General features: G+C 45.6%; 1 protein-coding gene across 4 annotated transcripts in view; it reads left to right on the top strand.

Annotated features, from left to right (window-relative positions):
• Nucleotides 1-459: 459 nt before the first annotated feature.
• TMEM220 (transmembrane protein 220) overlaps nt 460-24,791 on the top strand; it is a 178,758-nt gene continuing 154,426 nt past the window's right edge. For 2 of the 4 annotated variants that reach the window (XM_069200391.1, XM_069200390.1), the window contains exon 1: nt 461-778. In XM_069200391.1, the coding sequence (XP_069056492.1) occupies nt 662-778 (117 nt within the window). In that variant the 5' untranslated portion in view covers nt 461-661. Of the gene's footprint in view, nt 779-24,791 lie in introns of all 4 variants that reach the window. The other 2 variants (XM_069200392.1, XM_069200389.1) reach the window with 2 other exon arrangements.

Here is a 24,791-nt window from a genome sequence, read left to right on the forward strand (position 1 = left end):
TTACTAGGAAAATCTACATTACATTTCTATTGTGCTCAGCACTGTCAAAGGAGTGAGTGTGATCCTCGGTCGATGCTAAATTGTAAGCATACTTCAGGGTTAGTGGACAACTGTCCTAGATTTGTTTTCAAAAGCTGGTGACCCCCCTCATACATAAACACTACAATACTGTAAACATTGACAGCGGTAACGCTGCCCGAAAACCCGACCGCAGAGAAAAGCACGCAACAAACAAGTGGCTTCTCCGAGACCTCCGCCGATTCCCGGGGTCTGCTTATATGCGGCTAGCTTCATTATCAACAGGTCGAATAGCTTCGTCGCTGTAACGGGCGCGGGATCTCTCCGCGCTCCGGGTGTTGCCAATGCACGGACGCCTGCTACAGAGCTACGGCAAAGGAGCTTTCCTCTTGCGGAAACGGCGGCTGCGCCGGAGTCCCTCGAAAGTTTCTTTGCCAGTCTTTCTTCTAACAATTTCACTGGGCGGACTAGAATGATTCTAGTCCGCTCTTCGTTTCCAAAACCCGCCCTGCTAATTATGTCAAACTAAAACAGTGTGCTGTTGCAGCGTAACCTTTAACGTGAACCGTGTGCATCTTGTTCGTGAATAAATAAATAACCACTTGTTTTTCCTGAGCGCATTGCTGGGCTGTAGGGGAATCTGATGGCCATGGACGGGCAGACGTTCCAGGAGAGCCGTCCAGCCTCTCAAGCTCAGGGGCTCTGGAGGGGCTGCAACTTCTGCATGTCCCTCTTCTTCGGAATTGCAGCTTATGTGCAGGTACTTTAATTATCGAGTCGTTTTCCACTAGGTTATATGTAATAAGTTAACGCGCCTTGTTAAAGCCAACTTAGAGTGTCTGTTTCATGCATCGCTGTTCTTTTTAAGTGATTGACAGTTTGTGATTGTATGCGTGGGTGATTGGTTGATTGCGTATGATAATGGATTGTTGGAAATATTTGTCCCGTTTTTTTGTTTGAGAGCGCACCATCGTTAAAACGTTGCACATGCTCAGTTCCACCTGCTCTTGTCCCCCGAGAAATATAAGTGCTTACTCTTTAAAATCGCAAAATCAGCGTTGCATCAGCCTACTCATGTAGCCCTGCCGTATTCAACCTCACTTTCTGACTGCCATTTGGTTACAAATAAATGCTGAGTCGCCCGTTTTTGAAGGTTTGAACACTATTTTAGACTCCTTCACTTTTCTCCTAAGCGGGCAGACTCCCTCACTTTTCTCCTAAGCGGGCAGACTCCCTCACTAATAAAATGGCTTTAAATTGCCCTGTTAACAGACTGTAAAAGTAGTACACATTTGATTTCTAAAGAAAAAATGCTGTCGAGCTCAAATTCCTCTGTTTTCGTTTCTCGCTGTTGTGAAATAACTGACGCATTATGTGTGTGTGTGTGTATATATATATATCCCACTGGCGATTGCCAGTAGGTAGTTATAGTTAGGATCTAGTTTCCATAGGAAATGTGTTTTTGTTTGTTTTGCCAATCACTTTGGCTCCGTTTGACAAACATTAATGACATTTTCAAAACTTATACACCTAGGTTCAGCTGCTGTGTTTAAAGTTTCAGGGTGATTTGTCAAGCAGGGGCAAAGAAAAGGAGGTAGGGATCCCAAATGTAGTTTCCCTAGGGATTTTAGACATGTCTGTAGGCTGAACTGCTGGATGGAATTACACCAATTTTGACAGAAAGCTTGCTTTTGGTCCAGAAAGAGACCCATTTATGATTTGGTGTAAATCTGTTCAGTAGTTTTTGAGTTATTAAAGAAAAAAACAAATTTGTATATGTAGGGCTGCAATCCTCCATGGATCCAACAGATCTCATGCTGAGATCTGATTGGCTGCCAACACTTCAACCAGGAAGTGTTGGTAGCCTTTTTGGGACTTGGACTCAGCCGAGTTCCCCAAAAAAAGTAAAAACAGAAAAGGGGGTAGGGTAAGAATACCCTGACCCCTTAGGCCTGGTGGTGGGGTCCCCCAGGGACCTCGTCTGGTCTGAAAAGTTTTTTTTTTTTTAATGTTGGTGTGAAAATTGTAGAGAACCCACTGATCCTGGTAAAAATGAAGGAAAAAAAAAAACAAGATAGTGCTTGTTTAAACCTTAGCCCCGGGTGGGCCGGGCCGGGCTCCAGGGAACAACCAAAGTTTATTGGAGGGGGAGCCACGTGGCCCTCCTCCTAAGGCAGTTTACAGCCCTGGAGACTGCCACCTCCCCAGGGCAAGGCCAATCTTTATGATGGGAGGGGGTCCTCGCAGACCCCTCTCCTGGGGCCATTACTGCCCTGGAGACCACCACCTCCCCGGGGTGGGGTGGGTTTGGGGTGCGAATTTATCAAAAGGGGCAGAACGGCAGTGCGGACCCCCTCCAGGGCCATTTTCAGCCCCAGGGACCACCTCCTCCCCAGGGCTAGGCCAATTTTATTATTTTTTTCAGTGGGGAGGAGGGCCGCCCAGCACTCTCTCCCAGGCAGTTTTCTGCCCAATGACCACCACCTCCCGTGGCAGGCCCTGCAAAAACAAAGGAGGGGGACTGTGCAGCCTGCCTCCTGGAGCCATTATTGGCCCTGGGGTTGCCACTTCCCAGGAATAGCTACCTATGTCTTATGGTGTCCACCCTTGGAACATACAAGTTTGATTTTACTTGGCGGGATCTTTGACAGCTTCTGCCAAGCAACAGTAAATCAGATCTGGAAAACAGTTTCTGCCCACTGGGACTTTTCATCTCTTTCCCAGTGGGCAAGAAAACAGATGATAAAACTGCTCCTGCATGCAAGAAGCATAATTTTTGCCAGGCCAGGCCCTGCGCCTACCCTCCCGCCGCACACAGCTGAAATTCATGAGTGACTTGGGACGGGGCACTAGGTCGCGCCTGCGGCCAACCCTCACCACTGGTGTGTACAGGGGGTTGGCTGCAGGGCCTGTCCGCAGGCACGGCTGTGGGTGTTGTGGGAGGGGTAAATTAAGGTAAGGCAATAAAACATTAACATTTAAAAAAAACCTATAAATTCACTGAAAACACCAAAGGTTACAGGGACATTATAGTTCGGAAATAGAATTGAAAAAGCCCTTAGAAATTCACTAAAAAAACAAAGGTTAGAGGGACGTTGTAGTTAAATTCAGATTTTACACGCACAAAACCATAGAAATTCAACAGTTATAGTTACCTCAAGACACTATAACTCATGCTCTAAGGTACCTCGTGCCCTCGCCATGCACTGCTACTTACCCCATATATTACATCAGTAATTACATCTTCTGTGACATCATTTATAATTGAGCTCCAACATTTGCAATAAAATTATTCATGAGAAACCTGTGCATGGCGGGGGCACAAGTCAAAAAACAATATTAAAACAGCCTGGATAGGAGACAAACCTGTAAGTAATACCTCTGGTTTAGCATTAAAATTTAGTGAAACCAAGTAATCAAGCCTCCTTTTACTCTGCCAGAGTGAGAAGTAATGGCTGTCATGAAAAATAATTTATATCCATCTAAATAAAGAGGATCTGTAACCTCCAAAGTCTCCGGTAAACAAATCAGGTTAAACACTTTATATATTTAAGCCATAACTGATCAGTTGTTAATAGAATTCAAGGTAAAACAAGCTACACATAGGGCCATCACTGTTTCCAATACCTGCCACGACCTCTACCTTGAAAGGAGCCAATCAAAATCCTTTAAATAGACCAAGGGTTCAAACCTACTGGCAGAGGTCAAAGAGTGACAAGAGGGTACCTGTGTAGCCTCCTTTCACGCCATCGAATCACACAAGGATGGGTGAGAAATTTTAGCTGGGGTTGGCTCATAAAAGAAATCAAGAGGCAGGACCCTTAAGGTTAAAGTTGCACATGGATGCGGGAAAGTGTGCAAAACCTGGGCAGTTGCTCCAGGCTTGTTAAAGTTGTTTAAGTGTATCACAAATGCACTCACCTTTTTAGATGCTTCACAATATACCTGATCCATCTGACATGCCGGGCCACGTTAATGTGTTGTACAAGATAGTGACTTTCAGCCAGGTGTCTTCCCTACCAGCACATAGTTTTATATCTGAGTTGAGTATAATTTTTGTAGGCAGCTGGCCTGGTGTGTGGTGGACACCTGTGGTGTTGGCATCTTATACCAGGTCCAGGCGACACCTATTAGTGAATTTAGACAGTGCCTAGGAAGCCAGGGCTCTCTAGAGGTAGCTGTGGATGAGCAGCCAAGACTTATCTAGGAGACATGGAAAACTTATGCAATACCACAATAGTCACACAGCAGCTTGTCATACATGAAAGAACCACACCGTGTTACAAAAATAAAGGTACTTCATTATAGTAACACAACACAACACTAGATTACTTATAGCCAACTGGAGGTAAGTACACACACACTATATATACACAGTAATAATAAGGAATTGGCACAGGAAACAACCAGCATTGGCAAGAATTAGTGAACAATAGTTAGGAGCCTAGGGGAGCACCAAACCATATACTAAAATGGTGGAATGCAAAGTGAAGTCCCCCACCCAAGGATATAGAGTCGCTAGAGGGAAGCTGGAAGAACTAGGGACCCCAGTAGGTGAGTACCTAAGGGACCCTCAGCGACCAGGAGAGCAGAGTTAAGTACCTGGTCTTCCCCAGGATTAACAAGAGGACTTAGAAAAAGGATTGTGCAAGGACAGGACCAGACTAGAAGAAACCAAAGGTGGGTTCCAGACGAAAATGACCTACAAACGTAGGGGACAGTCCAGTCCACGATGGAGTATCCAGTGGGGCAGAAGTCTCTACCCACCCTTCTGTGGATGAAGATCCGGGTCAATGGGAGAAGAAAAAGACCAACTGTGGAACCCAGGAGCTGAAGAGAAGTCCTTGGAGCAGTGCAGATGGTGTCCCAAGATGGTTGTCAGGTCGCAGATGGTCTGTGTTGTAGGAGAACCACCAGCAAACCCTGACAAATGCAAGAGGAGCACAAGAAGAGTTGCAAGGCTGAAGAGGACCAGCAAGGTCCAGGGGATTCGATCCTTGGAGGGGAGTCCGGGCTGACACTCAGCAGTCGGGAGAGCCAACAGAAGCAGTTGCAGCACCTATAGGCAACCCACTGGTAGCAGCACAGTAAGTTGCAGTGAGGCCAATGAGCACACCTGGAGAGGAGTCCCACGTCGCTGGAGCAGCTGAGAGGAGACTGTGCTTGCCAGGATGAAGTGCTGGGGGCCGGGGCTACTGGGAGCCTGAAGATCCCCTGGAGGAGGAGGCAACAAGCCTTGTTAGGTGTAAGGTCGTAGTGCACCGGGGTACTGTCCTGCAAGGAGAGGCAAGGGCTCACGCTCTCCCAAGTCGGACAGTGGGCACAGAGGACCAAGGGGCCCACTTTAGGAAAGTACCATCTTGCCTGGCATGTTACCCCCATTTTTACTGTATGTATGTTTGTTTTTGCCTATGTGTCACTGGGATCCTGCTAGCCAGGACCCCAGTGCTCATAAAGTCTGCCCTGTATGTGTTCCCTGTGTGGTGCCTAAGTCACCTATATGTCTAACCCTCACTTAGTGAAGGTTAGGTGCAAAGTTACTTAGTGTGAGGGTACCCTGGCACTAGCCATAAAAGTGCAAAGAAAAAAATAAATATATATATATATATATATATATATATATGTGCCCCAGAGAACCTGCTTCTGCTCAGCATCACTGTGGTGAACTGCAGCACTCTGCTCACAGTACATAATGTCTACTGTGTCGTGAGGCCCAAGATCTGGAGAAGATGTGTGTTACAATTTATTAGCATGCTTTTAATGTGATTTCATAAACTTTTCACCCTCTCAATAGCTTATCCCCCTCTCTCCATTCCTTTCATGTTACCCTATCTTTTCATCTTGTGTTTTGTTCCGTAGAATGTTGGAATCCTTATTGTTCTGCATTGCTTTATTTGTAAAATAATAAGTGCCAGTGCCCAAAGCGCTGCTCTGAAAACCTGCTGCTGGCGCAATAAAATATCAGAGCTCAGAAAGGGTGCGCAGTCGTGAATCCACCTCAGGCCTCTTTAATTCAGTGCCAGGCAATCCCTGCCCGTTACCTCACTCTTACATGTTTCTGCTTTCTCCTTTCGTGACGGATTTTCTGTATCTTCCTCCGTATTCTTGTTGTGTTTGTTTTCCTTCTGTTGGGCTTGGGAAATGTCTGATATGGAGAAATAAGTGCCAGCTCTCAAAATTAAGTGCTGGTGCCCCCCATCAGCAACCACAGGCTCAAATTAAGCACTGTTGTTCTGATAGAAACATGTTGGTTCAAGCATCCGAGTTATGGTGGCACACTTCGCTGACTGGAGTGTGCTGACAAGGTGTGACAATTCCGTCAGTGTACTTCCTGTTTTCCTTGATTAGCCACTTCCTGTAAACTCCTCTTCTGTCTGTTCGGCACAGTTGGTGCCAGCCCTCTCACCTGGAACATGATTTGTGCTCATAACTGTGCCTTAAACTAATTAGCCCCTCTAGTAACCATTTCCTAAATTGATATTTTAAAATATAGACTGGTATTGTTTTTCATATTTAAGAGAACATTATAAATATTTTTACTTAATATATTTTGGATATTCCTAAACTATAGTTAAAAAATTTCCTCTTCAAACTGCTTTATTTACCTTATCAGATTTTCTCTTTTTCTTCAAAATCTAGACCTAGTACAGTTTTGTAAATACAGTATGGCTGCAGCCAGCGTGTAGCAACCTCCACTCTAACTCAGTGATACTGGTGAACCCACCAATGCATGTAAAGAATGGCTACATTTATTTGAGCCATACTTGATTACCATAGGGGGTGAAAAATGCTTCCCCTGTACACACATTAAATTTTTTTTGTTTTGTGCACAATGTAGGCTTTGAAGGCAGAAAAGTTTAAAAGTAAAGGTGCGGGATAGGGTCCACATCCTCAATAAGATACATATCAGATTACTTTTAAGAAACTAGATGAACATTTTTGTGAAAAGATAAATTATGTACTTGAAAGAAACCACGTTTTTTTCAGGAATATTCTAGGTAATAATGAGAAAGTGGCCACATACATTGTGGTACATAGAGGTACTCAGAGAAGTATCAGACATTTGACTGCTGTGTGATTCTCTAACCTGAGCTCAATTACTTTGATGCACGAACAATCCACACATCCAGAAGGAAATACTGCCCATGACCCTTGACCTTAAAGAGGCAATTGACATCGCCAAGGGTGTGCAGTATATGGCAAACTGTGTAAGAGAAATGTCTACTTAAACAGTTAATGTGGTTAAGGTAATGAATAAAGAAGAAGCATCTATTAACTTGAAAGACAATCCTTCCATCAAATCAATACAACCTAAAGATAAAACCAAGTGCTACTGCTGTTGTAACAACAACCAGCTAGCCAGAAATCACAGTTATTAAGCAATAAATGCTACCTGTCACAAATGTGGAAAAAGAGGGCACGTTTATAGAGTATGCAGAGAAAATACAAACAGGGGTATCATCTTAGTGGAACCCCTAGAGTGGGGAGAAAAACTTGTTTTCAACGTTATTGAGAACAATGAAAAAATCAGCCTTCTCAGCTGTGTGATTAAGTTGGATAATCCAAGTGTTACAATGTTTGCAGGCTCGTGTTCCCCGTCCATTCACATGGCTTGACAGTGGTGTTTCAAGCACTCTCACTAGCAGTCCTCTCTTTTTGTGACTTTTCACTGCCTTTTTTTGTTGTTTCCATTTCTCTTCTCCTATTTGGCACCTTTTGCCTCTTAACTCCGTGCTAGCTTCTGGCCCCTCTTTTTTAGGTCGAGTTTAAGCATACGACCTCTTGTATACTTTTAAGTGTAGTTCTTCTGTGCCCTTCCAGCTATTTCATTTGTTAGTTTCAGTGTAATTTAAAATTAATTGCTTGCTAGTGGTCAGTCATGCCTCTTTGTCCTTTCTTCCTTCTGTGTGGGAGCAGGGACCAACTACTGTATAATTATGCTTTGTCCTGTTTATCTGGTCTGTAAGTGACTTTCTTTTTTGTTTTATTTTGTTTCCTGCTCCTGACTGGGGAAGCCTCCCTTTTCATTTGCAGAACATTCTTGCTCTGAACTTAGCTGTAAACAAGGCTATAAATCAGGGTATTTTGGTCACATTTGGTCTTTGTGGGCTCTCTGCACCCTCTCTCAGCTGGCTGGCTCCCACCCTGCATTGGATTTTCTTTACCAAGTGTGCCTGCCTGTGGTCCCAAGGGCAGAGGATTGCTTGTAATTGCTTATAGCCTAGGCATCCACCTCTACCAGGGCTCTGCAGTCCTTAGAGACAGTGCCCACTTCTCTTCCATACTGGAATCCCACCCCCAGCTCCATCAGTGCACCTCACTCCACACACCAAAGCCCTCAGCTGTGCCAGTCCCAGAATCTCACACACGCTATCTGCCAGAGCACCTCCGTTCTTGCAGTCAGTACACTCCGCTGTTCCAGTTCTGGGAGCTTGGGCGCAGCCCCATCAGTGCACCTTAGTACTACCCCAGCGAGGTCACTTCCTTTCCTATACTGGGACCTTGCTCACATACAGTTCCCTTACAGCAGCTCAATTCTAATATTCAGTCCCACTGCCAAGCCAATAATTGACCCAAAAGAGCAAAACACAGCTCGGCCAGTGTACCCCAAATCTAACATCCAATGCCACAATTGATGGGAACCACCACAGCTTCGCCAGAATCCATCAATTCTAACACTCAGTGCATGTTTGTTCTCAGTACTAAGGCTCACACAAACACCCCTTGCTTCTGTGGTTCAGAGGCCAAACCACTCTCATGCTGGGCCTTACTCGGCAACACTGGCACGCCAATACTAGGTTCCTCACACAGCTCCATTAACATACCTCACTTCTGACCTTGTGTGCCCGTTACTATTCCAGTACTGCAGCCCACTTACAACTCTGTCAGTGTACCTCAACCCTAACCTGCAGTGCCTCATTATTCCAATACCAGCATTTACATGGTGCTCCGTTTCTCATTCCTCACTCGCTGCCTTTCTGTTATTCCGGCACTGGGCTGGGACACAGCTCTGTCTATACCCGCAATCCTGATGTGAAGCACCCCAATATTGCTGTATTGGGGTTCACATACATCTCTGCTAATGCACCTCCTGCTGTTTTGCAGTGTCCCCTGCTACTCCACACTCTGAATTCTGTTTGAGGAAGTGGGGGAGACAATTAAATCTATTCTTAGCTGCCATCTTTATTTGGGAGTGTCTGTTTCACCTATCTCACTCTATTGTTTTCTTTGGTCTGTTTTCTCTCAGTGTACTCTTTCTCTCCCATTTTTCTCATTCCAGCTCTTTAAAGCCTCACGTTAACAGTTTTGTTCTTTCTTTCAACTGTTTATTTCTACTTCTCTCCCTTTTTTTTCAGTTTATTTCCCTCTTCCTCCTCTTTGAAACTCACAAACACTTGGTTATTTCTTTCCATGTTTTGTTCTTCTCTTTTTCTTCATCGGGCATTCATTCTTTCACTATTTCTTTTCTCTTCCCTTCATTCTTTCTTTGTCTTGTTTATTTGCTCTTTCATTTGACTCTGTATAGGTCCTTTAATTTTGTTTTTTACATCTTTCTTCCTTACTTTCTCTGGTGTTTTTCTTTTCTTTATCTGTCAATTCACGTTTTACTATAAATCCCTCTTTTTCCCGTCTGTATGTGGAAGCCACAAGTTACTTGTCGGGACCCGAAGTGTCAAAGTAGTTTTCCCAGTCGGTGTCTGTGGGAAATGTGTCCATACGTACGTGCCCTGGTTCTTTCACTGATTGTTTCTTTCACCATCTCTCTTTTGTTCTCTTAGTTAATTTTTCTCTTTCTTTTCACACTTCTTTCATAATTTTTTTCTTTGTCTTTCATTTGCTAGCTTTCTTCCCTTTTTTCTTTTGTCTTACACTTTTTCTCTATTTCGTCTCTTAGTTGTGTTTTTAATTTTCTCATTCTTTCTTTCCCTTCTTTCTTTTATTTCTTTGCGACCCCATCTCTTTCTTCCTTTTGTCTGTTGTATTCCTTTCATTTATCTTTTTCTGCCCCAACCGCTTTCTCTCCTGAGGCCTAGTTATCAATGGAGCAACAGGTGCAGTGGTGCTGGAGCCCAGAGACCTACGGACCTCATTCAACTCTAATTACTGCTCTATTGTCCTACCGAAATTCCAGTCAACCATTTTCCTTTCTTACTCCAGGGACCATGACACCAGTACCACGCCACTTGTCCTCTCCATCTTTACTCCCAACTCCCTCTTTACTTTCATCCTCTAATCCATCCCAAATGATATTTTTGTTATGGTGTTTTGAGCATTGCCAAACGTTTATTTCTGATAAAGGTTTATATTATAATTGTGTATGTTTTAAGATAGAGGAAGAAGGTAAATGGAAGTGCTTTGGTTAAATCCTGGGTCGCTAGAATTACATGGTAGGAAAAGACAAAATTATGGGGCAGGGTTGACCAATTTATGTGGCAAGAATAGTCTAATTATGAATTTACAGTGCAAATAGCTCTAACTCAAGAAAATGCAAGACCCATTGCATTGCTAATGCTTGTTCTAATCTTGCTGCTCCCATTGCTGTTTCCCACTTCCTGCCTCCCCTCGCTCCTTACCTGCTCTCCTGTGCAATTTCCTGCCTCTTCCTGCCTTTGGTAGCCCCACCCACCACATCCCTTTGCCCCACCCATCTCCCAGGACCAACTTAATGGCAGCTGTGTGCACAGGGCATGCAGCAGGCACACAAAAGGCAAGCCATTTTACTGCCATCTGCGCCTGGACCACACCCCCAGGCCCAAGAACCCTGGTTCTTTGCATGCCCACAGATACACTGCCGCTGTCCTCCCTTCCCTCAACACCCTAGTGAACTCTGCTGTTGTGCCTCCCTCACACAACAGTAAGCGCTTTCACCTGCACCCACTGCAGCTCACCTGCCACAGCATGCCCAGCACCATACTGCCAAGCACCACGCAGACTTCCCTCCATGCCACACCAGCACCTAACCATTCGCTCGCATCCCCCTTAAAAGATGCTCACTGTGCCAGCAAGCTACTGAGCTATGGGACGTCATCTTCACATTTGCACCTGATGTTGTTTTCCCACCGAGATGTGGCTCAACCCTTCGTCCACCACTAAAAATCACCACTGCAGTACCCGAAGGATACAAGACCACCTACTGGGACCGCATCAACAAGCTCGGAGGAGAAATCGCCATCATCTACAAATAGACCATCCAGTGCACCACCACTATGGCAGCACTACCCAGCCACGGGACACCTTAATTTCAGGCTCCAAACTGACAACAAGTCTACTATCAGAGGCACCCTTGAGTACTGGCCCTCTGCAGCGCCCCCCAGCTTCTGCAACTGCATCACAGACTTCATCCCTCCCCTCACCATTGACTCCAACAACTTAATTCTTCTTGGCCACCTCAATTTTTATCTCGACCACAGCGACAACAAAACTGCCAACTTCCTTGACTGCATGAACAACATCAGACTTGTTCACCAACCCACAAGTACTGCAGGACACCCCCTGGACCCCATATTCACCTCCCGCAACCGCGTCAAGTACAGCCACATCACTGAACTCACCTGGACCGACCACTCCATCACCATTTCAATGCCACCAGGCCACATACTGCCATTCACACTCTTGCAGAGCGCCCCAAACCACAGCTGAAGAAACACAACAGAGACCCAATGGACGGTCAGGTTCAAGAGCTCCAGTCCCAAGTCTGCCACATCCCTCCACCAGAGTGTCAGGAACTTCATCGCCTGGCTCACAAACTGTGCCAACAACATCGCTCCATCAAAGACAGCAGTCACAGGAGATATACAAAACAGGCCAACTTCTATACTGAAGAACCTAGAGCAGCAAAACACATCTGCAAACAGTGGGAAAGGAGGTGGCACACAAATAAGGACACCACCGACACAACTTCCTTAAGGACCTCCATAAACATCTACCATCTGCTACTGAGGGAGATGAAGAGGTACGCCCTAGCCGCTTGCATCAAATCCAGCTCTAATTGCAGCAAGGAACTCTTCAACATCGCCTGGGAGTTCTCCAGCCCTGCAGCCACAGAACAGCATCACCCCCACCCTGAATGCCGCCGTAATGAACTCCATCCACTCAGGTGCTCCCACCGACCCCTGCTCACACCACATCTTCAATCTTGGAAGCCATAGAAGGTTGGAAACATGCGGAGGTCAAACCCCTACTCAAGAAGCCGTCATCTGACCCCAGTTTCTCGAGAACAACCGTCCCATCTCCTTGTTCCCTTTCCTGGCCAAGGACCTGGAGAAAGCTATCAACAGCAACTCACCAAACACCTGGAGCAGAACCTTCTTCCTAACACTCCCAGTCCGGATTCCGCAGCAGTCATAGCACGGAGAGCTCCCTGCTTCCAGTCGCTGATGAAATCTGAGCCCTCTTCAACTGAGGAGAGATGGCAGTCCTGATCCTTCTCAACGGCATTTAACCCTGTTTTCCACCTGACGCTTATTGCAAGGCTACATGAAATCGGCATCCAAGGGGATGATGTCAGATGGATTGCCTCATTCCGCACCGAAAGAACACAGAATGTCTGCCTACCTCCTTTGACCTCTCAACCCAAAGAAATAATCTGCAGTGCCCCCCAGGGCTCATCCTTCAGCCTCACCCTCTTCAACACCTGCATGACACCCTTGGCCAAACTTAGCAGATCCCAAAGACTCAACATCAGATCCCACAGACTCAACATCATTTCATATGCTGATGACGTTCAACTAATCCCCTCCCTCTCCAAGGGCCCCACCTCCAACAGAACCAGCATTCACAGGTGCATGATGAACGCTGCCAACTGGATGAGAGACAACTGCCTGAAGCTCAACACTGACAAAACAACAGTATTGACCTTCGGCAACAGCACCACTCACTGGAGCACTTCCTGGTAGTCCTCTGAACTAGGACCAGCACCCACACCATCCGACCATGCCAGAAACCTCACATCATCTTGGACAACAAGTTGGCTTTTAAGACCCAGATCAATGTGGCCTCCTATGCCTGCTTCTTCACTCTGAGCATGCAATGAAAAATCTTCAAATGGCTTCCCCTGATCTTAAGACGCACTGTTACACAAGCCCTAATCACTACCAGACTGTACTACAGCAACCCTCTCTACCTCTTCCGCACACCTCCTCTGGAGACTGCAGACCATTGAGAGCGCTGCAGTTAGACTCGTCCTTGACTGTCAGACCCACATTACCCCTCATCTCAAAAGACTTCACTGGCAGTGAGTACAGAGAGAGATACCAATTCAAGCTTGCTGGCCCACACATCCAAGGTCCTACACAATTTCAGGACTCACCTACATCACCCACCGCCTGAACTTCCGCCAACCAGCCAGACTGCTACACTCCTTCCCCTCCCCCCATCAACAGAAACATGAGCGGAGGGCGCTCCTTCTACCTCGAAGCGAAGACATGGACTAGACTAGCCTCCCTCTGCAACTTTGCCCCCAACCCCATTGCTACCATAATTCTGAAAGGTGCTCAAGACCTGGTTACTTTACTGAGTCCCTTGGACCCTGCAAATGCTTGGATACCCTCTTGGTGTTTAGCTGCACTATATAAATTGATTGATTGATTGATTGATCAGTTGTTCAATGATGGTGGATATGTCATTGAAAAATCCAGTGTTAACCTGGGGAATAGTGGAGACACAATTCCCCTTGAGAGGATGATAAAAACTAAAATATCCTTTAAAGGTAGGACTACTGTTGGAAACCTTTATGTTCTCAATAGAAACAGAGTAACCCTTCAGACCTGGTGGACAGGGTTATGAAACCAAACAACTAATCACTCCCCTTAGTCAAAATGATGAACATCATCAGTGTCCCAAGGTCATCCAATCTGTCCTGAATTTCACACTCAATCTCACGACTGACTAACACAACGATTTGTTTTAGGAAACCTATATGTGGTTTTATTCCTATCATGTGATTTAACAACTTTAAAAACACATATACAAGGATAAAACAACGACATAAACAAAACTGTACATAAATGAAGGGGAGCTATTATAACACAACACAATAAATATTTAAATGAATACACCTCTTTCTTCTGTGTCATTGGGTGTCCTTGAATATAGTTAATCACTTGTAAGAACAACCAGTGCATTGTATATGGTGTCTTTAATTCAGTCAACATGTTTCAGTAGAAACAATACATAATAGCTACCTTCTTCAGGACTGATGTATAGATTTTGCTTCCTCAATATAATTTCATGTGAAATCTAGTGGCTATATAACCCCAGAGCACAATGGGCAGCTTTTTGTTCACTTTGATCCAAAAGAGGCTCTATTGGAATTCAAGTGATCCACTATGTCCAACGTCCGGAAAAAATCCTTTATAGTGTTCTCAACTATTGTAGTGTGTTGTTCCCCTAAAAACGAATTTCCGTATGCCAGAAGTCACTATAATCAATCATTCTAGGTGGTCGACCCTCAGTGTAATTTGAATCCTCAGTTCTTTCTCATGGTGTCCTCCACATATTACACATCTACGTGAAAAATTCACTTCTGTCACTCGGCAGGATCGGAGTCCTACAACATTCAGTGCTCCAATTTTGTGGCCTTCAGTTCATTCGCACATGGAACTTTCTTACTGTGGAAAATACGGATGTCTGAATCGAGAGGACTTGCATGGATCCAACACCGAGCAGCATATCATCGTCCTCGAGGTCAACCAGGTCATGACATTTGCCTGCTCAGAGCTTTCCCGCCTTTGTTGAAGATCACACTGTGATCCCATGCTTTAACAACCTTCTGTCACCAAGCTCCCCTTCGGATCCAGTTTGCCTCAATGATGACTCATTGGCAACAACTTTTTTTCTATAAATGTTGTTAAGTCCGGAGGTAACTCTTTGACCATGAGCAACCTGGTTCTTATACCTGACCTGTGCTCCATCGCAGTCAGCCTTAAAACTTACCTTTGTTCTGTCTAAAGTGACTAGTTTACCATGGTTGGCGCTTTACGCATTTTGGTACTACTTGTATTTAAGACTTTAAAAATTCATATTTCCGGTTCCCATTATTGCATGTTTGTTGTTTGATATAATTTTGATAGTTAAAATATTCTCTATTTTTTATTGTGTTATGTATTCAACTAGTTAACTGTTTTGGTACTTCTAAATGCTTTACACATTTTCTTAAGCTTGTCTGCTCTGTGCTATAGCTACCAGGGGTTGAGCTTGGGTATAAATTACTGAAGCCTTTGCTGGACCTAACAAGAATATTGACATTATTACTTGTGATTGGCTGCCATTCAGCACTACAAATAATTTACTTTCCCATACATATCAATTATGTCTAAGGCTAGAGTACTTAGGAGGAACAAGAATATCTATGAGAGGATGGGATAAATGATTTAAATGGGTCTTATTTAGGATGAGGGTGGCTAGGTCCTGATCAAGGATGGTGTATGAGCTGTCGGAGCTATTAAAAACGAGATATCTGCAGTTCAGACTGGCACATCTTAGTCTATATTTGTTAATAGAGACCGAGACAGGCAGATTGAGCAAAGTTTCACCTTCACATAGATCAGGGGTTTTCAAACTGGGGGGTGGGTCTCCCGAAGGGGGCCTCAAGTGATTCCATGGGGGGGCCAGGTCTGGCCAAAAGAGGCATTACACAGATAAGTGTTTTGTTTTAAGCAGAAGCATGTTATTCAATTTTTTTAAAAGGTAACAGTACTTAACTGCAATGTTTAAATACATCTAGACATATTTAAACATTGCCCTCTTTATAAAATATTTGTGAAAAATTCTGAAGGGGGGGCCCAATGATTTTTATTTTTCAACTGGGGGGGCGGCATTAAAATGTTTGGGAGACCACTGACCTAGATGGTCGGAAAGGTCACAGGATTAGAAGAAGGAAGGTAGGAGGAGTGATGGTAATATGTGTAAGGGAGGGCTGTGGTTAAAATAAGAATCTGTAATGGTAAGCAGGGGCAGTGAAGTGTAGCTGTGCAGGTGATGAAGTGTGTCTTTTAAAGTCTTCATGGTGGAGCGGAAGGAAGATGGAAAGATACATGAAGCATAATGGAAGAATTTAATTTTTGTGTGTGAGTTCTTAAGTAATACTGTTCAACTTGTCAGTGTTATGTTCCAAGATACTATGGTGTTTTGTAGGTGGAAGGAGGTTCAACATATGCTGTGGCATTTCTGCCACGATGATGTTGGAGTGAACGATGTCTTGAATTATGCCAGCTTCAGGGCAAGGAGTAGGGGTAGGTAATGATAGAGTATACTGGTGATCAAAGGATAGAAAGGACAAGAGTTTTATCAAAGCAGTCGTAGTAGACAGGGGAAGAGCTAGAGGTCTGACCATGATTTGAGGTAGGTGTTCACTCAGGCTCCGGCACAGCAGGCCCACCAGTCCTCTCATACTTGTCTCACTGGTAGGTCTGGTGTCCTCGTGGCTCTCCTCAAATTCCGATTTAGTCAGCCAGCTGCTGTGCAGGACCAGTGCTAGGGTTGTACTCCACCCTTTAAGTTTTCGAATTGGCCATCCTTCACTGTCTGACTGAGGACTGACAATGTCACTACAGACCACGGCATTGGGGAGTGTCTGAGGCTATTCTTCACCAGTATGCTACTCTTGGAGTGCCATCTTGTCCTCCCTTATCTCGTGTCCTTCACCAACCGCCCAGTTCACCAGAAGGCCATGGAGTCAGGGGTGCAAACAGGCCTGCTACCCAAACGGCCGTACGGTGGGGAGACTTAGCACGTCAACTGCTAAATGCCACTGTCGCCGCCACCCGAGGTGACGAGGCCACAACTGTCACTTCACCAGTACTCCATCTTTGGGTATCTTTCAGACTAGGACACTTGGGTTGCCCAAAAACCCTGGTGGAAGGCTATTGCAGGACAGATCCCTGCTTTGACCACCCTCCTGTGCTGCAAAAATTTGGATCAACAACTATTGAGTGAGATTTTCCTTTCAAGTGTGACACTCGTCCCCCTATGCGAAACTCACACCCAGACCGTGAGTCTGCATTCCGATCTGTATGAAGGAGACACCACGATGGAATGAGAGCACCCATCAATGTGTGAGATTCACACCAAATGGGTGTGACAGACATTAAGTACACATTTGACTTTACAGTATGTGAGACTCGCTCCCAGTGGCCCTTGTGGTGCTGCACTGAGGTATAACTGATGAGGGCATTTTATTAGAAGCAGATAATACTCAATTTTAAGTTTTTTTTTTTTATTTTTTTTTTTTTATCGTGTTTATTAGGAAATACATAAAACACTGCCCATGGCTAGCCCACACAAATGAATCATAATGAATCTAGTCCCAGTGCACCGAAAATAAGCGACCATAACAACAAAGCGAGGCATTTTTAGTAACCTTTGTCACCAGCAATTACAATTCTCATAGCAAGCCTCCACTCAAAACTCGGGGAACAAGGGAAAGAGAGCAAGGGAGTGATGTAATACAACTAATAACACTTTTGTAATGGAACACTTGGTTCTAGACGCATTCGCTAAGATTAACTGTCATTCAGGTTGCACTTAAAAGGCAGAGTTCAATCCTGAACAACAGTAATTCTTCCAGTAACAGCATATAGCAACTGCCCCCTCCCCCCCATTAAACTCTCTGTGTTGTTGATGCCTCCTAAAAATCCTCGTGCAGGTTCCTCTTGAGCAAAACACCTGTTTACGAACCAGGCAACATCTATAGCCTGGTATGGTGGCTAACCTTTTATTACACAGCTAGGACTTGCAGTTCATTTTGAATCCACAATCACACGTTTTTTCTGTAACGTTGTGTACTTAAATCTGTGAAAACAGTAACATTTATTACCAGCATACGCTAGATTCACTTGTCAAATTGCTAATCTCTGGAGCCTGTTGTAGTGATGGCGACCAATAGGTAAGATGTAGAAATCCTTTATTCGAACAACTTCGCAAGACGCAGGTAATACATGTAACCACAAGTGCTTTCCCAGCTCCATCTCCCCCCAACATTTCAACCCTTAAGTATACAGAACATACCTAACATTCTGCATGACGCACAGAACGCAGCACCATTACTACACATTTCTTCCCTTTGATGAAACCAAAAAACCAAGAATAGCAAAATTCATCTTACATTTTGAAACACTCTAAATTTAGGTAAGTTTACATAATACAAACATACTCTTCTAAATTCTTAGGTTTCTTGATGCTTCTACCAAAAGCGCTTTTTGTATCATCACTCTTCTCTTAATTTTTTAATGCACTATTTTTGACATCCTCCGATGTAGGTATCTGACTTTCATGACTCTCATCCTCTTTCAAAGGAACATTTCCGTTCTCACACTCATTATGACGTCCTTTTTCACTACAGTTCTCTTCTCGTGCCACTTCAGGTATGGTACACAACCACCAAAACTAGTCTACAACATCATTCTCAATCATGTTCTTCATGCAAACTCATATTACGAATACTGCCATAATTTGATTCCACAGTATTGTTCATTACTTTCACAATTTGTTTAGGACCACTGAGTTCACTTCTTCCTTTAGCAGCCTTCCTAACTGACTGAACTCGGACCCATTGGCCCATCTTCAAATTCACCACACATACTCCATGTTTGGAATAAAATAGGACTTATTCGTCTCCTGAGATGCTGGAATGCATTTTCTCACCTCCTCCACATCCCAAGCAATTTTCTTTCCTCTTTTCATCCAACCAGGATTCGCTTTGGAATGCGGTAAATGTCCTCTCATCAGTCCAAACAAACTCTTCCCCCACTGAATCATGGAGTACCCTAAGGGTCCGAAACATTTTTCTCAATTCTGCATTCCAATCTTCCCTTCCTTGAATGATTTTATTGAATTTAATGCACTTGTGTGACACAAGAAGGTACGTATTAGTTATAAGACAAAAGTACAAAGCACCGTATGATGAATATCCAGAGAGGAGACCCATTCATGCAGTAAAATGAAACAAAAACCTCCTACCAGCTGCCCCAACCATATCCCCCAGATGAGCTCATGCTTGGATGGACAACCCCTAGCCTCATACATGGGTCTCCCTTGTTTTGCGCACCAGTCCACACCTCTCCATCACTGCCTTATTGTAAGGGGAACAGAAGCTTTCCATCAAGTCTGTTGTCCCCATTGTGGCCAGGCCCAAGAGCTCTCGAGCCCCCAGAACCCTCCAGGACCCCAAGCAGCAACAGTAAAGGTGAAAGTTGCACCTTCTAGCCAAACACATTAGTCAGTTACTGTGTTATAGTAGTCCAGTAACTTTGAATCGCCGGACACTACCACACTATGTGGTAAAAGTTGGCAGGGGCAAGTGGGCATCTGGGACCAATGGGCTCTGGAAGAAGGCCCGTATGGTGTAATCTGGCAGGAGTGAGGTAGGCACTGTAAAGGCAGTAGGTCTGAACCAGGTGGAGCCTGGATGGAATTGTTGTAACTCTAGGAGCCATTATAGCATCTCACCAGTTGACATCTTCGAGGGGACCCAGTCAACACTCCAAGCAGCCCTAAGGTGGTACAGTGTGCCGGGAGCATTAACAACAAGGGTACAGAAAATCTGAGTGATGCCCCCCTTTCCAAACTGTCTCTTTAGGAGTTTAGCCTCCAGAGAACCAAATTCAAAGGGAGAGGCGTCACATGACATGTGGGTGTAAGGTGTGTGTCATAGCTGGAAAAATTTGTAGAATTGTGAAGGGGTGAGTACATACATGTCCCGAAGTTTGTGTAAGGAGCGAACGTGGGCTCTGGACCGCACGTTGCCTAGTTGCGTTATGCAAATGAGGTCCCATTCTCCAAAGATCTCCAGCACTGCCACATCGCGGAACAATGTACTGTGCCACAGGAAGGGTTTGAAGCGTTAGCTTGGTGTTCCATTTGGTGTATTGAAAAGTGTCCCTCCAAGCGAGGAGAACCACCCGGGTCACCACAGGGAGAGTGATAGGGACTGGGGATCCATTCAAAATGGCCACAATCTGCAGAAACCCTAAAAATGTCAATTCTAGTTGGTAAGCAGGATCAGACCAACCCCAACTAAGCCCATCTTTGACCACCAAAAGTTGGGAGGCTAGGTTGGCCATACCCAGACCTCCGTCATAAAGGGCGAGCTGACAGTTACTCAGGGCGAGGCAGGGCCTTGAATCATGCCAGAAGAATGATGATGCCACCGCATATAGCATGTGGAACCACAGACGACGCAAGGCTATAGGAAGGTTCTGAAAGACTTAGAGGAACTTCAGCAACACCATCATCTTGTAAAGGGCATTTCGGCCCATCACATTCAGCAAGAGGGATTTTCATTTGTTGAGGTCCTCTTTAGTTTTTTTTTTGTTTAGAGTTTGACATTAAGAGTCCAGGTAAGCTCAGGCTGGAGCACCACCCATATACCCAGATATCTGAAGCTGAGGTGGCGCATATGGATGTAAAATCTGAAGGCAACAGGGTCCACTCAGTGCCAGATTTGCCAAAAAGAGTAGGACATTGTTGTATAGAAGGCAATGCGTTTTTCATGACTCTCGTCCAATCGCCATCCCCATATCTTGGCATTGCAACAGAGGAGACGAGCGAGCAGTTCAATCACTAAGGCAAAAAGGAGGGGGGTAGACAGGGGGAAACCCTGCGGAGTCCCACGTTTAATAGGGGAGAGTTCAGAGATTACAGATTGATCTGGACACGTGCAGTGGGTGTTGAATATAGCGCGCGGATGAAGCCGCAAAAATGGCCCTCCGCAACACACGATCCAGACAAGTTCAGTCCACCATTTCAAATCCTTTCTTGTAGTCAACGAGCAGCAGGGCTAATTGGGGTGGAAGCAGGTGACGATGAGCCAGGGCAAAATGGAGTTGTCGAAGATAGTGCAACATACTCCTGGCCAGCATAAAACCACATTGGTCAGGATGTATGAGTGTGCGGAAGACCGGTTTGGGACCAGCAACAAGGATTTTAGCAAAGATTTGAATCCCACCATTGATAAGGGAGATTGGACGATAGTCAGAACAGGAGGTCGACGGGGGTTGTCTCTGGATTTACCACAATGGTAGCAGTATCTATCTCTGGTGGAAAGGTACCAGCCATTGCTACTTTTTCATATAGCGATAGAAGGCGGGGTGCCAGGATTTCTCGAAAAGGGGAACCGTATTCTGTGAGAAACCCATCAAGGCGCGGGGGTCTTCCTGGAGACCATGGCAGAAATAGTCGCTCCTACCTCTTCAGCCGATATTGAGTGGTCCAGCAGCTGAACCTCCGAGCCCAACAGGAAAGACGTGAGGGTCAGGTTCGGCCTGCAAATCTGACGGCTGTAATAGTCTGCAGATGTTTGCGCAATGTTACATAGGGACAGGTGAATGTGGCCATGTTTGTCTATGATTTCTTGGATTATCCTGTTTACCAGTGTGCAAGAGGTAAGCCAGTATAGCAGTTTGCCTTTCAAGCTCTCTAAGTCGGTCCTTGGTGAACCCTCTGATAGTTGCCTTACTGGCGGCCCATAAGGTACCAGCCGAACAGACCGAACCCTCGTTGTCTTGGAAATATGCTCTCAGGTCACCTTCCTCCCCCTGCATATAACACTCGTCCTGGAGGTACCCAGCGTTGAGTCGCCACATTGGGCATGAATCACTCATGGGGGAACTGAGGCAGAGGAGGAGAGAGTGGCCAGATATTCTGCGCAGCTGAGATGTGGGTGTATTGATAGTGACTTAAATTCCATAGCCTCCACATATCACATAGACGGAGGGCAGAGGTCGAGTCTGAGAGACGACTGGCATTGGCCCAACGGGAGACAGAGGAAATTCCTGTGACGTCAATTCCTGTGACGTCTGTGTCTGGAGCAAGGCCCGTGTTGAAGTTGCTCCCAGTCACGGTCAGTCCATCTGAGAGGGCCAAAAGTACCTTGGAGAGCTCCCCAAAGAGGGCGACTATGTCTGTAGTGGGCACATAGGCACAGATGAAGTTAACATTTAGTCCCTCAATCATACCAGTAAGTGCAAGGAAGTGACCCTGATGTCTTGTTTCTTGTTTGACAGTAATGAAGAAGGAACGTCAGAGTAAGAGCTCCACTCCTTGGTAGCTTTGAGCATAGCCAGAGTGGTAGACCCTGTCATAACCTTGGCGTGTCAGGCAGAAACAGTGGTTCCCCAACAGGTGGGTTTCCTGAAGCAACAAGGTGTCCATAAGAAAGTGATGTGTGTATCTCGGGACCGCAGTATGTTTCATTAGTAACCCATTAACGTTCCACAACAACACCCATGAAGACCCCATGTGTGTAGGTATATCTTGCGTTGAACGTGGAGGCTGGGAATATTCAAACCTGCGGCGCGGATCGTTCAGATCATTCACCCCGTGGGTGCATTGAACAACAGTGTATCTAGGTTGTTGCATAGGAATTGCAGCATATATGTGTGTCTGAGTGCGATGCAAAACAAAGGAGCATAAGAAAAAAAGTGACCCCCCCCAAAAACAGAACAGTACACAATCTTAACCCCTGCTGCAACCCTCCCCGCCCCATACTTCCACCCCAGAAGTATCTGTTGCCCACAAACTGGAAACAAAAGCACAACCCAACTCCCAACTTGTTATTGGGACTGGAGTGGTGAACCCCTCCTTAATGTAGGATCAAAGATAACCTTCAGCAGGTAAGTCAAGCTATAAGTAACAAGGGACAGTGTAGGAGTCAGAAAATCTAGTGAATCATATTGTGGGACTCTGAGACAGATCGGTGTCCACCAGTTGCTCAGAAGTGGGAGTGGAGATCACGTCTTTCTGGACTTCCAGACTTGATGGGGAGACTACCGCATTCGAAGGCAAGGAGGATGGTGCTGCAGATGGCGGCAGGTCTTGCACAGGAAGGGATAGAGAGGAAGAGTTAGGTCTTAGGGCACCACACCCTCTGCGTGAGCGGGTCGGTTCCTTTTCGGTTTCAGAGCTGTCGTTGTCGTCAAGTTTGAGGGACCAGACTTTAAAGGGGGAGGCCGCTTGTCCTCAGGAGCTGCTGCCCCTCAGTGAGCCAGGTCCAGGTAGACCCCGGGTTGTTTACATACACACCTCCAAGCCAGGCTGGGATCAGCAGTCCGCAAGAGAGGTTGAACACTTGGAGTTTATGTTTAACAGCCGCGTTTATTGGCGTTGCAGTTGCACCCCTCTGGTGTAGTCTGGAAAGATGAGCAACTTGGTGTCGCAGCAGCTAAGGTCTGGATGAGAGCGGGCCACTCTCAAGATAGTGTCTCTGTCTTTGGAAGTTAAGGATGTGGGTGATTATGGGTTGATGCGGCGTCCCTGGAGGTGGACCCGTTGTCCGAGCTCTTTGTGCTCTCTCGATTGCAAACCAAGGAGATAATTGACCTGGAGGCATCCAAGATTTAATCTTGGTTTTGAGAAATTCTGCAGCGTGCAGGAGTTTCATGCCTTCAGGGATATCCATGAAGCGTAGGTTATTGCACCAGGATTGATTTTCAGCGTCTTTGGCACTTTGGTGGAGTTTCGTTGTATGCAAAAGAAGTCGGGAGGCCTACAATTTTAAGTTGGTGACATTGTCTTCTTGTTGACAGAGGGGTCTCGGCCTCAGTGATTCTGCTTCTAGCATTGTGTAGGTCTTGCCATAGAAGACCTACATCCATGTGCACCTCTCCATCTTGGTCTCAACTGCAGATTGGGAGGGGGTGAATGGCTTGTAGGATTGTGACCAAACTACCCACTGATGAGTTAACCAACAACATTACTCTGGCTTGGCCCTGAGTCATGGTGCACTAGTCGATCCTAGTCTTGGAGTCTGCTGGTCGGTTGGGTTTCTTTGCCCATGCTGGCAAATGGCTGAGGGGTTGCAAAGAGAACTCGGAGGGGACCCAACCCGCATACTGTAGGAATGCAGCAGCATAAGCAGCCAGACCCAGATAGCTAGAGTCCATGGTCAGCTCAGTAGCATCAATGGGTGGGCTTGGCAGGTGCTGAAGGAAGCAGTCAAGGTCCTCAGGATATGGGTCAGGGCTTTAGGCGGCCCATGGCACCCAGACTGTCAGCAGCATCTGAGTTGAAACGGGGACTGTGGCTGAGCAGATGATTATGTTGCCCTCCTTCAGGTGGGTTGTAATGCGTAGGTCACTGGGAGATGCCAGACTCTGGCATCACGGAACAAAAGAGGGGCTAGATCTGCTCCCACTGGGCCGTTTACTCAGTTAGGAAGCTTGTCAACCGGGCATTACATCTCCATAGAGGTGGGCCCCCCAGAGGCCTTCAGTCCCACAGCCCCTTGAGAATGATGTGTCCAATTAGGGCAGGCGACTGTAGTGAAATGGTGAAATGTGTGTTTTGACCACTGACTTTGTGTTGCACCACTTTGCACCTGGTTTAGCTGTCCATTGTTTACCAGTTACAGACTACATTGTGTATTCAGTTTAGCCTTAGATTCATTCTGCCTATTGACTTTATCGTAGCATTAGACATTGCCATGTTAAAGGCTGCCCCTAATTTTCCACATTGTAAACTGTGCATTCTGTCTTGTTTTCATGCTTTTTCTCACCAAGGGCTTTGGTTGATAAGGATGTACTCAGACGGCAGGGAATGGCCGTGTTTTGACTCGACATCTTGGGATTGTGGCAAAACCCTAATGTGCTATTTTCAAAGCATACCTAAACTAGCAGGTTTGAATACTTCTTGTGTGGGGTTTTTCCAGAAAGCTCCTTTGTTTTTGTTTTTTTAAAGATATAAAAAGACCCAGTGCAACAGTGAGAGAGTCCGTGGCCTTAATCAGGATTTTAGACGTCAGATGCCTGATATATTTCCAGTGAGGGTAGAGATCTCTT

This window comes from Pleurodeles waltl, chromosome 7, assembly GCF_031143425.1.
Source record: "Pleurodeles waltl isolate 20211129_DDA chromosome 7, aPleWal1.hap1.20221129, whole genome shotgun sequence".
NCBI lineage: Eukaryota > Metazoa > Chordata > Amphibia > Caudata > Salamandridae > Pleurodeles > Pleurodeles waltl.